At 37.8% G+C, this 16,757-nt stretch overlaps 1 protein-coding gene across 2 annotated transcripts; it reads right to left on the bottom strand.

Annotated features, from left to right (window-relative positions):
* Positions 1 to 1,871: 1,871 nt before the first annotated feature.
* RNMT (RNA guanine-7 methyltransferase) lies at positions 1,872 to 16,613 on the bottom strand. 2 transcript variants are annotated; one of them, XM_052704080.1, is made up of 11 exons: positions 16,510 to 16,613; positions 15,620 to 15,896; positions 14,026 to 14,158; positions 12,665 to 12,787; positions 11,010 to 11,125; positions 9,591 to 9,772; positions 8,858 to 9,022; positions 7,779 to 7,896; positions 5,291 to 5,392; positions 4,634 to 4,667; positions 1,872 to 2,763 (listed from the first exon to the last, which is right to left on the bottom strand). In XM_052704080.1, exons 2-11 carry the CDS (start codon positions 15,854 to 15,856, stop codon positions 2,726 to 2,728), a joined length of 1,248 nt encoding a protein of 415 aa, XP_052560040.1. In that variant the 5' UTR covers positions 15,857 to 15,896; positions 16,510 to 16,613; the 3' UTR covers positions 1,872 to 2,725. The 2 variants fall into 2 exon arrangements, with proteins under 2 accessions (XP_052560040.1, XP_052560041.1); XM_052704081.1 differs by having other exon boundaries at positions 15,620 to 15,879; positions 16,510 to 16,545.
* Positions 16,614 to 16,757: the final 144 nt, after the last annotated feature.

The raw sequence follows: 16,757 nt of genomic DNA on the forward strand, positions 1-16,757 counted from the left end.
GTCAGCCCCACCTCAATCACTGGGAAGGTAATGGAGCAGCTAATCCTGGAAACCAATTCCAGCGTGTGAAGTATAAGAATATCATCAATAGAGATTTACCAAAAGGAAGTTAAGCTTGGCCTACTTGATTAACTATGAAATGACTGGCCTGGTGGATGAGGGGAGCATAGTGGTTATCATCTACACAGAGTTCAGAAAGACCTTTGACACTTACTCTCCTAAGATCCTCATAGAAAAAGCTGACAAAGTACAGTCTGGTCATGCAGATAAGGAGGTGAACAAAACTAGTTGAAGAGATGGTCCCAGAGCATAGTGATCAGTGGTGCAAAGCCTAGTTGGGAGCCAGTAACCAGCAGTCTACCAAAGTGATCAATACTGGATCCAATCCCATTCAATATCTCCATTAATGATCTAGATGGATAGAGTACGACCTCAGCAAGCTTGCTCATAACACAGAACTGGAGGAGTGGCAAATACACCAGAGGGCTCTACAGTTATTCAGAGGGAACTCAACAAGCTGAAGAAATGGGCTAATAGGAACCTCACACAGTTCAGTTAAGTGCTAAATCCTTCTACTGGGTGAAGAGCAACAACAGGACCAGTACATGCTGTGGGCCACCCAGATGGAAGGCAGATTTGCAGAAAAGGAACTAGGGATTCTGGTGGACTCCAAATGAACACAAGTCAAAGGGGAAGCATGCCTATGCCAAGAAGGTGGCTAATGTGTAAAGTGTGACTGGTGGTAAGTGGCACAAACACAGGAGGTGCAGTCTAAACATCTTTACCATGGGAGTGACCGAGCAATGGCACTGATTGCCTACTTGAATGGGAAAAGGTTAGTTCAGACTTCCAGTGGTGCCCTTCCATGTCTCAACCATTCCAGTTTTCATTTTTAATATGCTGAAATTAGCTTAGAAGAGGAAAACACTCCTCTGTATATCTCCCCTTTTTATTATTCTAATATCTTCCAAAAATAGCATAACTATGTACTTTCAAATGAAACTTCAGATAAGAAATCTAACAAAACAGCTTTGATGCACAAAAATTCAGTGAAACCTTTCAGCACTTCTTAAGTGTTGGCACATTTCAGGTAGTTTCTTAAGTACAATTTCTAGTTTAAAAAAAAAAACACCTTTTAAAAATAAATTTAGTAGAACTCATGACTGTGATACTACTGATTTACTGAAGGTTATACATAATCTTCTAGAAAATTAAAAATCAAGAGTCAGAGGAAAGTGTATGAGGTAATTTACAGAGGAAAGGCTCTACAACTACAAACTCAAATAATCTGAATGTTTAATAGCATTGTTCTTTCTTAGGTTTATTATAGGTTTGCAAAAAAATACTTGTGTACCATCAACACTATCAATTAATCTGTATATAAACTAAAACAGCCAACAGCATCAAAAAGCATCTCTTAGCTCGAGAGAGAAAAATCCTGAAGTAACCCTCATCTTCTCACTAGTGGGTGGCTACTGGCATAATAAAGGAGGACTAAACACAGTGCCAGAAACCTCCAAGCCAGGTCCAATAGAATGGCAGAGAGTAGGACAGGAGTTAGGTATCATTCTGCCTGTCAAGAACATCAGTTTATACTCCCAAGCAGAATATTTGGATCTCATTTTGAAATTATTTCCTATATCTAATGGTGTGTGTGCACATACGCAACCATCTCTACCAGAGTGAAATTCCAGTACCCTCAACTATTATAAGGGTTCCCTTTTTAGTTCATGATCATGTTCTTAATGCTTTAAGTGAAGTCCCCATCACCACTAAGAGCTAATTCTTCTGCCAAGCCTATTTGGAATTTTATGAAACAAGCAAAACACATCCTAAGATCCATCTAGTAAGTTTCAAAGAGACATTAAAACTACAAAAAAGTCAGTACAGTCTTTAATACAATAGAAAATGTTCAGTAATTTAAGCTCAGCAGCTGTTATTCATTACTGTATAGTCATACTTGGAAAAACGATGTAAAGATTTTTAAAAGTTCAGAAATTCAGTTCTTTTAGAGCAGCTTTGTACAGAACAAATTTAATCTTGGAAGCACCATGAAGTGACACTATATATCATCAAGCAAGCAAGCAAAAAAAAAACAAACAACCAAACCAACTAAAAACATCGTGAAACTTTACCGTATAAACTACACCATGAATATCTCTAAGGTAGATTTACACCGCAGGCAGGAGCACAGCACATAAGTAGTACTCAAACTGACTTGGGTATTGTTTCTCACTAAGCTCTGCATGCACTGTAGACATACCCTACATGTCTGAATCCATCACATTATGAACTAACTGAGCTTTGCATTACAATATTTAGGCCCTCATTCTACATCACTGAAGTTAACAGTTAACAAGTCATCTTCCATCAACTTCAGGAAGTGCAGCATCAGGCTGGTAAGCACAAACATAAGACTAACAAAACATTTTTTTCTAACATGAAGTTGTTAAGTTCAAACATAAGTTTTGAGAGCGTTCAAATGCTTACAAATGCTTAAAAAGACTGGTTCAGAATCTTTCTTATATATACACACACAAGTCCATCTGTCACAGACAGGCAATGTAACTCAGAATCGTGAGCTTGCTCTCGTTTTTGGTAGTGTCCTGCACACTTCTGATAATTAAAAAATAAAAATAAAAAAATAGTTGCCACAATGGATTTCTGACTGCTCCAACTTGCACATGGATATGATCTCTTCTTGCTGGGTCTGGTATGTGAAGTTTCACAGCTGCTTCTCAAAGGCAAATACCAAGTAAATACCTAGAAAAGAAAATTGAGCATTTCAAGTTTTAGCCTTCTTCCCCAGCTCATGTAAGCGCTTAAAATTTAAGCTGGTTTACATTCTGCCCAAACAAGCTATTAACATACTGCTGATACCATAAGAACTGCCATGGTTTCCCAACAGGTATCTCTTGCATTCAATTCCAGCATGGTTTTAGACATATTTTCAAGATAGAGCTTCAAGTGTGCACAGAAGCAAATATTTTAAGTACTGCTGATATTGTTGATGCAACAGCAACTTCAGTTAATGATACTACTGAAATGTGAGTGCTGCTTAAATCACTCAACCATTTTACACATAATTAACATTCCCTGGTGCATAAGACATCACATACAACTAAGTTTAAAGACTTCTTTATACAGGCAGTAATGACAATTAGGGGTCAAATGATCAACCTTACTTTAAATTAAAAGTAGTACAAAATACAATTTTCCACTTGAAAACATTTCTTTATCCATGATATTTTAAAAATGCCAGATGGTATTTTCTCAACTGCAGAACAGTATAATTTCAGAAATGGACAAGTCCACAGCAGCAAATTGGAAAATACTTACTTGGCATTTAATCAATGCCAGCTATTTCAGAAGTACTTATGCTTCATACCAGACAGACATGGTAAAGCACTGCGAGTTCAAAAATAAATGGATTTCCACTTAAACTCAGAATCTGTTTTAGCAGATTCCTTGGTACACTACAAATCTTTCAAACCAAGCCTATTTTATATTCCTCAGCAAAAATGCCAACAAAAATAATGAACAAGCTGTGTTTACATTCTGAAATAGAGTTTTTGATGATTCTAAATTTCTCTGAGGAATAAATAAGCTAGAACTCTAGAGATAGTCATCACTGAACTTCTGGATGCATAAAAAGTCTCTCTCAATTAGATATGTAGATTACATAATACTTTAACACTGCTTCAATTAATGCTTACCTTAAGAATCACACCACTAATAATTTTAAATGTAAACACCTTAAGATTTTTTCCACTCATTAATTGATTTGCCTTTTTTTTTTTTTTTTTTAATTTAAATCACAAACACATCAAATATAATGGCCTGCAAAAATGCAATTATTGGTTGGCTACCGTTACACATCAGTTAATAACAGTCTCCCTGGAGACAACTTTTACCCTTAGAAATTCCTATTATATGTAAATATTTCTTAATATTTTTCAATATATCAATATTGAAAAGAAAAAAAAAAAACCCATAGCAAATGTTTTCCTTGAATCATCCTTACATAACTCAAAGCATGTTTAATAACACTGTATGCTTTTCTGTGTGAGGCACTGATTTCTCCCTTTATAAAACATCCAAACCCTTCTTCATCATCCATGCTTTAACTGCTGCTTTCTGAAACATATTAACCACTGCAGGCAAAAAGTAAAGTTCAAGTCAGCCTTCCCAAACCAGAGCTGTTTTTGTTTTTTGTTTTTAAATGAATGCATGTTCTAAGTGTTTTCCAATTTGTTTTCCAGTTGTCTAGTAATGGTATAACACACATGTACACATAAGGGTCATATTTGAAGAATTATTTTGCTGGTATTAGAAGATTTACTAGCATCCTCTTATCATACACTAAGAAAAGCTTCCCAAAGTGTTTTTGGCCCAAAAGTCTGCATGCTAGAAGCTACATACATAAAGCAAAATTTCAACCTATTTTATGCATTCCCCCCAGCCAATTTCTTGAGATGACTTGGACAATCTAATCTATACGTAGGCATTTAAATAACACAACAAAATCCTGTTACACTTAAAATACATATTTTCTTCCATAGTTGACAGACTATTTTATATGCTTTCCACAGCAGTCACTCAGTTAACACCAAGTTCTCAAAACAATACTTACTTGTTGCTTCCCATTCAGATTTACTCAGTGTTCCCTAGAAGAGGATACAAAAACCAGTTCAAACAAAAAGAAAAAAAAAAAGAGAAAACAATTAAAAACCTATTTAACTCAGGGTAATCAATCTTTCACAGACCAACTTCTAACCACTCACATTAGATGGCTTTTCAGGCACTAGATGAGCATTATAGAAGATCACAGATACATACAACTCCACTAACTAGGATGATGGGGAACTGGGATAGCCCTGATAATGGAAAACACTTATGTTACACAGGCATAGCAGAAAAGGACACCAGGCTGTTGGGCTCTTACACTCTTTCTTCTCACACTTATTCCCAGTCAACAGCTACTGGCCAACTGAATATCCAGCAACAGAGATCTTTGGTCTGACTCAGCCATCCTCATGCTCTTAAGCTTTGTTTCTTAAAAGAGGCAACTTTCTTTTTGTAATTTTTGGATTTCAAATGGTGAGAGCAGGTTTCTTCTCCCACTCGATGCGGGATACATATACTATATATATACATATAGTAAAAGAAGTACGTATTCAGAACATGAGTAGAAGATTCACACCAATTTCATTGCAGTTGAAATGAAGAAGGTACCAAACATCTACAAGATTACAGCCTCAATTTAGACACCAGATGAGAGAATATTTACCAATGGTAACTTTGCCTTGCCATCTTTGATAAACTCTTTTGCATGCTCATAATCATCAGGTTTATCAGAGGCAAGCCTGGAATCACCAAATGCAGAATATGGCTGCAGAAAACAGGAAAACAAGAAAAAAAATATTAATTTTGTATAAGATACAATATTCATATCAGGCAATGGTTTACAACAACACAGCCCAAAATGAAGGTCATTAATTATTAAAATGTCTTACATTTACATCCTTCCATTAGAGCACCTATCTGATCAGGCCCAACACTTACCTGTTATCCCAGAAAATCTAATACTCAGAATTTATAAATTAACTTTTATCCACTGCATGTCTGAAAAAGGGCAGACAGAATAAGCAATAGAAGTTATACTTCACACATAACTCATTGTGAACACAAACTAGATAAACATTCCTTCAGAACAGCAACCGATGGAGTTGAGAGTCTTGATTAGACAACTCAACTGAAGTAGAACTACTGAAAACAAAGACTGTAAGACTTCAAGAAGAATGCCTAAAGTGCCTGAATAACACATGGGAGCTATAACCAGAATTATACACCTGTTTCTGCAGAACTAGGATATACTTATTAGGGATACCTGTTACTGCAAAGCAGCCTATACTTAACATTGTTGTCTTCAGTTGGACATAGACACTAACTGAAGACAGCTCTACTTTAATAAGAAAAATGTTGACATATAAGATGGTCCGTCGCCATGTTACTGGCAGCATGAACACTATCTGCTTTAGAGTCAACAAAGGTAGTGAAGTCTACTTACAGCCCACATGACTAAGCTTAATATGTCACCACATACTCAACTAGATAGCTTTATGCTGAAAAATTTTGCCTTTTGATGGGAAGAGGGGAGCACAGGGAACAGTGACTGAAGCGAAGCCCTCAGAGATGACATTAAAAAGCTCCTCACAAGCTGCTACCAAGTATAACAATTTGAGGATAAAAAGCAAGACCACTGGACAAAATATAAACTCAGTTACAGTTAAGTTTCTTTTATTTTCTCTCTATAAACACAGTCTTCCTTTTCTTCCTACAAAGAATAGTTTCTGTTTTTTAATCAGTATTTCTTGCATTAAGGCTTAATTTTCAGCTTTGCAATTGGAGATACGGATTACAGTTTCTACAGTGTGATAACAGGCATGAATGTTGTGTTTTTGCGCAAAATTACAGAAACCAACATACTTGGTCAAGTAACACCAGTAAACATGCACTTCTACTTACTGGTTAATAAAAACGTAAACTTGCTTCAAAACTGAAATTTTATCTACAAAACTGCACTCTACCAGGTGCAGACACAAAGGTCTGAGAAGACAGGAGCACTGGAGGCACATTCCCCTGCAGCCCACAGAGAAGACTAAGGTGAAGCAGGCTGTTCCCTGGCAGACCACAGAGAACTAAATCATCCTTGTTGAAGGCATAGCAGCAGGTATCCAAGCTGCAGATGGTGGAGGACTCCACACCACAAAAGGTGGATAATCCATGAAGGAAGCTAGGAAGCTTCAGCTCATGTAGGAGAGGTGCCTGTGCTGGAGAAACTAGGTTTCAAAGTGCTCCTGAAGCATTTCAACCCATCAAATGGACCTATGCTGGAACGGTTCTTTAAAACTGCAGCCTATAAGAAGGACCCACAGTGGAGCAAGGGAAAACAGCAAGGAGGAAGGAGCAGCAGATAGGAGCTGTTATGCAATGACCACAGTCCTCATCCCCCAGAGCCACTCTGTCAAGTGAAGCAGGTAAAGGAGTCATGAACGAAGGAGTGAAGTTGAGCCAGAGAAGAAAGCGTCAATGGGGTGTGTCTTCATTTCCCACCATACTTTTTCTTTTGTTCTTTTTCAATTTTCAGTAAATTAATCTTCCCTAAGTTGAGTCTGGATTGCAAATGATGACAATTGGTAAGCAGTCTTTCAGGCAAAAAGGTTCAGGGTTTGAGTCTTTATCTCAAACCATGAACTTTTTTGTCTTTTTGTTGTTTGTTTGTTGTTTGTTTGTTTGTTGTTGTTTTTTAAATTCCCTGTCATAGAATCACAGAATCACAGAATCACCCGGGTTGGAAGGGACCTCAAGGATCATGTAGTTCCAACCCCCCTGCCTAGCAGGGCCACCAAACATACACATTCAGATCAGGTTGCCCAGGACCCCGTCCAACCTGGCCTTGAACACGTCCAAGGATGGGGCATCCACAACCTCCCTGGGCAGCCCGTTCCAGGGCCTAACTACTCTCCTTGTAAAGAAAGGGATGTCATCTCTGTTAAGAAGGGAAGTGAGAAATCAGCTGGGTGGGCATCTATCAGCCAACAAAGATTAACTCACTATAATTACCCTGTTCAGCCACAGGAGTTCAGTACTTTTCAATACTTAAGGTGCTCCTTACTTAATTGCTTAATGTCCACAACAGGCATTTCAGTTATTTCACAAATAATTAACTAGATATAAAATACTATTTGAAAGAAAGATGTTAACTCCACATTTACCTCCAAGGCCTGCATTCTTCTTAGCAGCATCTTATGTTCCTCGTTCTTGATTTTTTCTTCATAAAATTCCCGAAATGTCATTTTGTAAACTAGCTTCATACCATGCTTCTTTGCCATTCTGTCAAAATAATTGTAGTATAGTAATAAAGTTATTGTAGCTTCATTCTCAAAAGAACCATTTTAAGTCACAGTGACATCTCATGGTATTCACTGGGATTACAGTCTTCCTAGAATTCTTTTAGTAAACTCATTTGGATGAAAATAACTGCATTACCATCATGAAGTGTACTTTTTTTTTTTTTTTTTTTAATTAAACACAAAAATCTAGACAGAAGTCATCATAAACATTTCAACATAAAAAACATCTCCAGAACTCATATCAGTAATCAACATCTGCCACAGCAGATTTATGCATGTATTACAGAATTCTCTTTCTACTACATTTAGTGCCTTACATCTCGATTGTATGTTTTCACTGTTGTTATACAACACTGAAGCTACAAGCACCAGCAACTAATGCTATTACTCTTCATAAAGAACTGCAAACAAAGCGTGTGAAAATATACAGATTTGAAGAGAAAGCTCAACATTGCTTTACATTCATATTGAGCTTGAATGGCAGAGGAAAAAAAAACAATATGGAAACATTTGTCAGTATCTCAGAAGACGACAGGTTGGGAAAGGTCAATCTGAACTCATGCAGTGGTAACAGCAAAATGGTGCTCACAGAAAAAGACTTAGAAGAAAGACAAAATCTATGAACGTTCCAAAAAAGGGTGGAAAAGACAAGCAAGATCAACCAGGTACAGAAATTCCTATATAAGACATAGGATATTTCTAAGGATGCACCAATGACCAGAGCACTTTCAGTTGAGCAATGGACAGATATTAGATTACTGTCTTGGACAGAAATCCAAGAAAACTCTTCATTTAGAGTGACAACAAAAAACAAAGAACTGGAAAACATAAGAAAGACAAAATAAGATCCTCTGCAGTGATTTGCAGAAATACACAAGCCATATACATGCTTATGTTGTTTTGCTGCTCTCATTATATCATGAATTCAAAATTCAACTTACTCCTCCAGTAATGGAAAATAAACCAAGAACTCGGGGACATCAACAACTTCCTCTAAGTGGAAATCGTATTTGCAGCCAAACAAAGGATATTCTCCCTTCTTCTCAAATTTTACACTGTATACATCATTCCCAAATGAATTTGTTTCTGAAGCTTCAAGTCGCTTTCTATAAAACGAGATAAAAATGTTTTTAATTTTATGGAGGAAACAATGCACAAGAGATCTCTAAATGTTTTTTCCCCAGTATCACCTTGTTCAGTTTCCTGTACTTTTCCACATTCCAAATCCAATAAAGCGATGAAAATGAAAAGAAATGATGTGCTATATTCTAAAAGTTTATCATTCCCCTACAGTATACCAGAAACATATAGATCTAGAAAAATCTTTAGCTTAGGCACATCTACAGGCTCAAAGCATGTTTATTGGTGTTACTAAACTAAAACCTGACAGCTGCTGTCCAGGCTGTAACTACTTTGCCATTATTTAAGTCACTACCAAAGGTTTGTGTATGAAGATCCACACTAGCTCCAGAAAAGCCATGGGTACCAGAGACAAGAATCAGTACAAGTATACCTGTTTTAGTTAACCAGAGAGATTTTCCTGACTAGAATCCAAAACTGTTGCAAAAAGTTCAGTTTTGTTTACACAAGTGTATCAGAGCAATGTACGAACAGCTATGACTTGACAATACTTCACAGACTGTTAGAAGATTAATAGGCTAAAAAAGAACTTACACAAGCTCAAAGCTATTTGGAGTCGTGCCTATGAAATAACCTCCAGGAGAGAGGTTCCCACAGGCATTTTTAAGCATCATGTCAGCCTGCTCATATGTCTCAAATGAGTAATGGTAAACAAACTGACAGCTGCAAATGTCAAAGCGTGTGTCTGGATCACTGTATTTGGGAGACAGAAGATCCTGAAATTAAAAAGAAGAAAGAAGGAAAAAAGTACTTGTGATAAAAGCTACACAAACAAGCATGATTCATTTAAGTCTTGTAGCAAAATATACTACTCCCATAATTCTTTCAAGTCATTTAATATCTACTCCTTCACAAGTTCAATCAGAACAAGACAAAAAAAGGTAAGAGAAAGAAATAAACTCACTGATAACACAGAAAAAACTTGTTATCATGATAAAAGAATGATGTCCTAAAATTTTCCTCTTGTCATCAAGTAACTACATCACTACATCTGAAAAACCACAGTTCCCTAGAAATTTCCAGAGATAATTTACTGCTTAAGGTTTCATAACCATTCACAGTTTGGACAGAAACAATCACCATAATAAAACATGCTTTCAGTTTCCTACATTTCTGTAATGACAACAGACATTCATTTTGCTAGGAAGATACCCATTACACATATTAATGGAGGAGTTCTATTAAATAAAGCAATTTTCATGCCAACCAAGTTGCATTTGTTTGTATTTTCGAATACATACATACATATATAATTCCATACCCCTCTTTAATCTAAGTAACCAGTAACTCTGGAGAACATGAAGCTCTTGAAACAGGTACAGTTTGGCCATGTATTCCAGCAGTTTTCCAGCTTCTCTTTTCAGGCTACAGTACTAGCAGCAATTACAAATAACACAGCAGCAAGAAAATTCTCTCCAGGGCCCACGACATGCAAATATTTCATAGCTAGCTCAGTTTCTCTTCCCTCTCAGACTTCTCATTCACTTCCTCATTTAGGGAAGGTAAATATTATAGTAATTAAAACGCTACTAGAAAAAAATACTGCATTATGCAAAATGAACTGTACAAGTCAAATTACAAAGCGCCCCTTATTCACTCCAGCATGGAAACACTTTCACCAAGATAGTTTTCACCACCCCATGCTGAACCCCAGAAATTCCAGCAACAAATACTCATTGCCTTCCCTCATCAAATGAAAGAACCTAAAAGCAACAGGTTTATTACCTGAAAAAGACAATCAAGCTTCATTAAAGTTGCACTTTACAGCAAATACATTTAACATAGTTTTATGCAACATTGTAACAATCTGTATGGTTGATTCTCCCAATAGCACAACAATCTGATTTAAAAAACACAAAACAACAGCCGGGTGCTACAGAGCTACCATCACTTCCTGTGTTTGCTGAACAAAAGAATGTTAAATCCCAGAAGTATTATAACCCATATCTCTACCTTGGTACTATCTGCTTGTATAAATTCTGCATCAAAAATACGTTCATTATAGCGACATCGGGCTTTCATGTCTTCGTATCGCTGCTTGCACTGCTGCACAGAAATATCAGCAATATCTACAGAGAGAGATTTTTAGAAATAAACAAACAGAAGTGTAAACCTCGCCCCAGACAAGAAAACTAGAATGATTACTGGAACACTGCAGAGTCATAAAGCCACAAGTTAAAGCTGATCTCCAGTTATACTCTGATGTGAAGTTTTATGCCCAGCTTGTAGAGAAAATCTCATTTGCAGGTAGCATCCGAGATTACAACTTCTGTTCATTTTCAGTCTCCAACACTGACAGAGGTTGTAGCCATTAGATTTTAGAAGGGGACAAACTCTTTAGTGGGGTTTGCGGTGACAGAACAAGGGGAAATGGCTCCAAGCTTAAAGAGGATAGATTTGGGTTAGATATAAGGAAGACGTCTTGCAGTGAGAGTGGTGAGGCAATGGAACACCCAGAGAAGTGGTGGATGCCCTGTCCTTGGAGACTTGTAAGGTGAGGCTGGATCAGGTCCTGGGCAACCTGATGTAACTGTGGTGTTTCTGTTCACTGCAGGGCACTTGGACTAGATGACCTTAGAGATCTCTTTCAACTCTAAGGATTCTATGATTTTAGAAAGTTCCCATCCTCGTGAACCCAAAGGATGCTTTCAAAACTTCACATGATGGATATACTAAGTGCTGCAATCATTAACTGTCTACTTTGGATTAGCTAAATCAGTAAAGCTTCAAGGCATTTTTCAGTCAGTACTGAAAACTCTTTACTTTTTTACAAATACAAAAGATGTTGAAATTTGAGTATATATCACAAATAAATACATTCAGAGATTTTTTTTGTTTTTAAGGCTATTTCCTGCACAGGCAGAGTTTCACTGAATAATGACACTTGGAGAAATTTTAAAACCAGCAATGCACAATTGATAATTTATTTACTTTATTTATATATAAGGTCTCTGTAAGCAAATTCATTGACTATATTTGAAGGCTGCCAACTGAAAAAGAAAGGCAACAAAGACCTATAAAATGTAGAATACCCAGAATAATTCTCAATAAAGGAACTGTATGAAATCTTGGTATGTATTAAATTTGAAACTAAGCAATGTCTCCTCTGACTGATGATAGCTAGAATGCTTTTTGAGAGAAGGGAAGATGATATCATCTTTCTGCTCTTAAAGAGTGGTCAGAGTGGTCAAGCACTGCAATGGGCTGCCCAGGGAGGTGGTGGAGTCACTGACCCTGGAGGTGTTCAAGGAACATTTGGGCGTTGATTTGAGGGACATGGTTTAGTGAGAGCTATTGGTGATAGGTGATGGTTGGACTGGATGATCTTGTAGGTTTTTTCCAACCTTAACAATGTGCTTCTTTACCAATACTAGTTTTTATTTGAGAGTTGAACTGGAATTTCATCATTGTAAGAATGATAAATATTCTGTGTATGCTGGCAAACAAATAAATGTCTTCGAGTTAATATACAAAAGAAATCTTTTTGACAAAAGATGCATGCACTCTGGGGCACACCATAAAAAAGGAAACACTACATGACCAGAGACGTGCTTATTTTTCCCATAACACCAGTGAACTTACCCCAGAAAGTCACTGTGCCTTCTTACCTGTACAGACAAGTTTTTTAATTCTGCCTTTCCTCCATTTCAGTAAGTCTCCACCTTTGCCACATCCCAGATCCAATACAGTAATATCACTCTTTTTCTGTCGTACACGGTCTATAAATTCCCCTAGAAAAATAAAAGACAGAATGCTCATAGAGGTCTCTGTGACTTATTTCTATTGTACAGAGATCCTTAGAGGACCAAAGGGGTTCACGGATTTTGAACCATTTAAGAACTTTCTTTGTTGTTAAGTGTTCTTAACACTGCAGACTTAAACTCCTTGTACTAGAAACTACTAACGATCAAAGTAACAACCACAAATTGTTAGGACAAAGAACAAGACAAATATTTTCTGTACATTCTGTACATTGCCTGTAATGTGACCGGAGCACTGAATTACGTCCTTGGTAAACAAAAGCAAAACTGCACATCTCAAAACAACTGTTCCATGCATGAGGAGAGAACAGAGTTCCCTTTCTTTACCACTATGGTGAAGGCAGATGTTATTTTTAAGTGTGTGAAAGCTAAAAGATTTAAAGCCAACTAAACACATCAGCCACAATCTTTTCTTGCAGTCACATTACAAACTTGCATAATGTTCCCCACTTGGTCTTTCCCAGGCCTTGCAATAACACTAGCCACTTGTTCGCTGTCTTTTTACTCAACACATACTCAACATTTCATTCTCTTTTCTATCTCTATTCTGTCTAGAGTCAATCTGTGCTAATGCTGGTGTTAGGAAAACATATTGACACATTAGCAACTTCACAGCAAGAGATGCAAACTATGTTTTGAGACTACAGCTGTAATGCCAAACTAATGAGATTAGACTGTGACTGAAAGGCTTGAACACATTTCAAGAACAGCTTTACATGAACCAAAACACTGCTTTTAACTGCTCTGATAAAACAGAAGAAAAAACAGCGTGCTAAGACAACATCTCTTAGCATAGCTCCTTCCCCATGAATTTTCTCTGCTGATAAATCTTTCCCCTGTTGGAAGATGTGAAGTTTTAATTCCAGAGTGAGGAAACCAATCTGTGGACAACAGATATTGCTTTATGTAAAAAGCAGCTGCTTCTTTAAGAATCAAATTCTCTAGCTTTTCATCTTTCTAAAGTGCTTACTTTGGTATCACAAAAAAAAAAATTTATTTTGTGTGTTCAAGACCTAATGACAGTCTGTTCTGAGAGTACAGTTTAGCAATTGATTGAGATAGATTCAAATACAGCAATAAAAGCTCAACAAGAACAGATTATTTATGATCCAAAACTGTCCCTTTCTCTTTTAAAATAGTATGAAAAATAATAGTATGAAAAATAAAACTTTTCATTAAAGTCTAAGCAATTAGGAGAGAAAACTTACCAATGAGGACACTCTTTGTCCAGTTATTAAAGTTTCGGAGGTAGAATATGCGACTCTGGCTGCGTTTTTCCAACCCAACTTCTTGAAGCTCATTATAATGTGCAGCTACAGCTTGCCCATGGCCTGCCTCACTCTGTAGACAGAAGGAGCAGTACGAAAGAGAATAATGACTCGATGAAGAGTATCCCATTTAGTATTTATCTAGCTATAGAAATAACTCTGGTTCAGCCTTACCATAACAAGCTGAAAATAAAAGCCCCACATGATATTGAAAAGCATTCTATAACTACATATTATAGCTCCAAACATCTCATCACCTTAAAAACAATCTTCAGTTGTATACACAACATGTGAAAAAACAAATTATAAATGCAATAACAGAACACTGAGAACCAATAGAAATTCTGTGAAGCACAAAAGCATCTAATTGGACAAACAAATTGAAGAATTCTCAGTCAGAACTCACAAACATACCACAGAATTCTAGCCACTATGAGTTTACATTCCAATGGAAAGCCGTTCCAACAGTAATCCACAACAAAAGTCAACACCCTGATACCTTATCAATGACATACCAATCGCTTAAGGGAAAAGAAGGTCTCACAGACTTTAATAAGCTACATTAGTTCTTCAGTGTTTTATACTACTTTCAAAAACTTAAGCATGTACAAGACATTCTTGTCTGGAACAGTATAATCTCATCATCTATTTATTACCTCACTTAGCTGACTGAGACTAACAAATATTTTGTCTTTTTTTAGGAAGAGCACAGGTGGCCTGCTCAATAGCTGCTGAAGGTGACTTTGATAAACATGTGAGACACATACATATAATCCAGCAAGGCCTCTCAGCTGCTGCATCCACAAGTCGAAAACTACAGTAACATCCAGATTGTTGGCAGCTGCTTTCAGTGTAATCACTCTCTATACCCTTAGGCTACACAAAAGCAATGTATTATTTGTCCACCTAAACCTGATCCCACACATACTTTATTAAAAAGATGAAAAGGTGCTTCTACCACAACAAAGGGTATTACTTTCCCAGACTGCTTAAGTTAAAACGCAGTAAAAACTAGAGAAACAAAGCACTAGGTTAAAAACATTTTAAAGTTGCATTTAAATATTTCCAGAGGTTAAAATTAGTCCAGATGAAGAATACAGCATTATTTTCTACAAACCCATACACAAGAGAAAGTCTCATATAAAAGACTGCTTCTCTTTTTCACCCTTCAGTTAGAAAGGCAAATACTTTCTGCTGTTCCTACACAGTCTTAAACAGAAAAGAGACAAACACAAAAGAAACGAGAGAAAGCATCTCCAAACCTTCCAGTTTGATAACAAACCATACTGAAAAGTTTTCTAAGTTTCACAATATTTTATTCAGGAAATAAAAGGACAAATTATCATAGGGAAGAAACTCTCACGCATAGATAACTAGAGTAACACACAGGATAAAACTCAGCATGCAAAACACACTGACTTCTACTGACCCTCTTTCTCTTTTTTAAGTCCAACATAACTTCTGCACCCACTATACTGCAACAAAGCTACCCACAAGTTCATGCCAACATTCTGTTAAACTGAACAATACTCACCGGAACTTTCTTAGGAGGTTCATCTTCAACATCTGCTACACTCCTTTTCAGGCCACTGCCCTGATCACCACTAGCAAGTTTGTTCTCATTTTCGGTGGAGTGCGTTGTACCTGAAGTCGAGCTATTGCCTTCCAAATTAATACCTGAATCTGATTCTGAAGCATGAGATGTTCCCTCCACTTCTTCATCCAAACTCTTCTCCACTTCCTTTTCTTCAGTTTTGGTTAAGTCAGCCATTTTTGACAGGTTAAATTCCCTACCTATTGATCAAAATAAACTATGGAGAAAAAAGATCTACTGTTGGCACTGAATTTAACATACTCTCAATTACAGTAAAGATTTTCCATCGATTTTCCACGGCTATCTTTCTTGCTTAACCTGCTAATTTTCACTGGGTTTGAGACCATAACCACCCTCTTCCCTCTAGAATATAACCTGCAAGCCACTTTATATTTACAAATACAAAGCAACGGAATGCTTCAAAATAGCAAGCTGATCTTTTAACGTCACATAATTTCCATCAAACACAGAAATCAGGACGCTTTATAGAAAGGAATCCACAACATCAGTCGTGGATTCTGAACTTTACCAAGAGTACTCACGATGCCCTCACTAACACCAGGAGCCTTCAGCTGTGTCTGTATTCCCGTAACTCCCGGTGCAGTGCAGCACATCACTGCCACAGGGCTCACCGAGGCTCCACACCCTTAGCAAGCAGGGCCCGCGCTCCTCAACCGTGGAGCTATGGAAGCTGCTTTCCCAGCAGCGTGGCTGCCACCCGCCCCGGCTGACCGCCAGGCCTGCAGCCCAACAGCCGCCGGTCTCCCCGCACTGCTGCCTGCCAGCCCACCCCCACCGCCAGGCCATTGAGAAAGACGCGCGCTACTCACCCAGCACGACCCTCCGCCATCCTGTTTGCGGAAGTGACGCCTCTACCGCGGAGACGTCATATCCGGGGGACGAAAGCGACACTGCGCACGCGCGCGGTAGGAGCTAGGGCTCGTTCTGCGGGAGGACTACGAGTCCCAGAAGGCCGCGCGCAGAGGCGGAAGAGCCGCGCTTGCGCAGTTGAGCTCCTCCGTGTCCCAAGGTGATGGTTGGGGACGGGCAGCGCTGCACGTTGTCCTGACGCGCGCGG

Source organism: Tympanuchus pallidicinctus, unplaced genomic scaffold (assembly GCF_026119805.1).
Source record: "Tympanuchus pallidicinctus isolate F22 unplaced genomic scaffold, pur_lepc_1.0 scaffold5, whole genome shotgun sequence".
Lineage (NCBI taxonomy): Eukaryota > Metazoa > Chordata > Aves > Galliformes > Phasianidae > Tympanuchus > Tympanuchus pallidicinctus.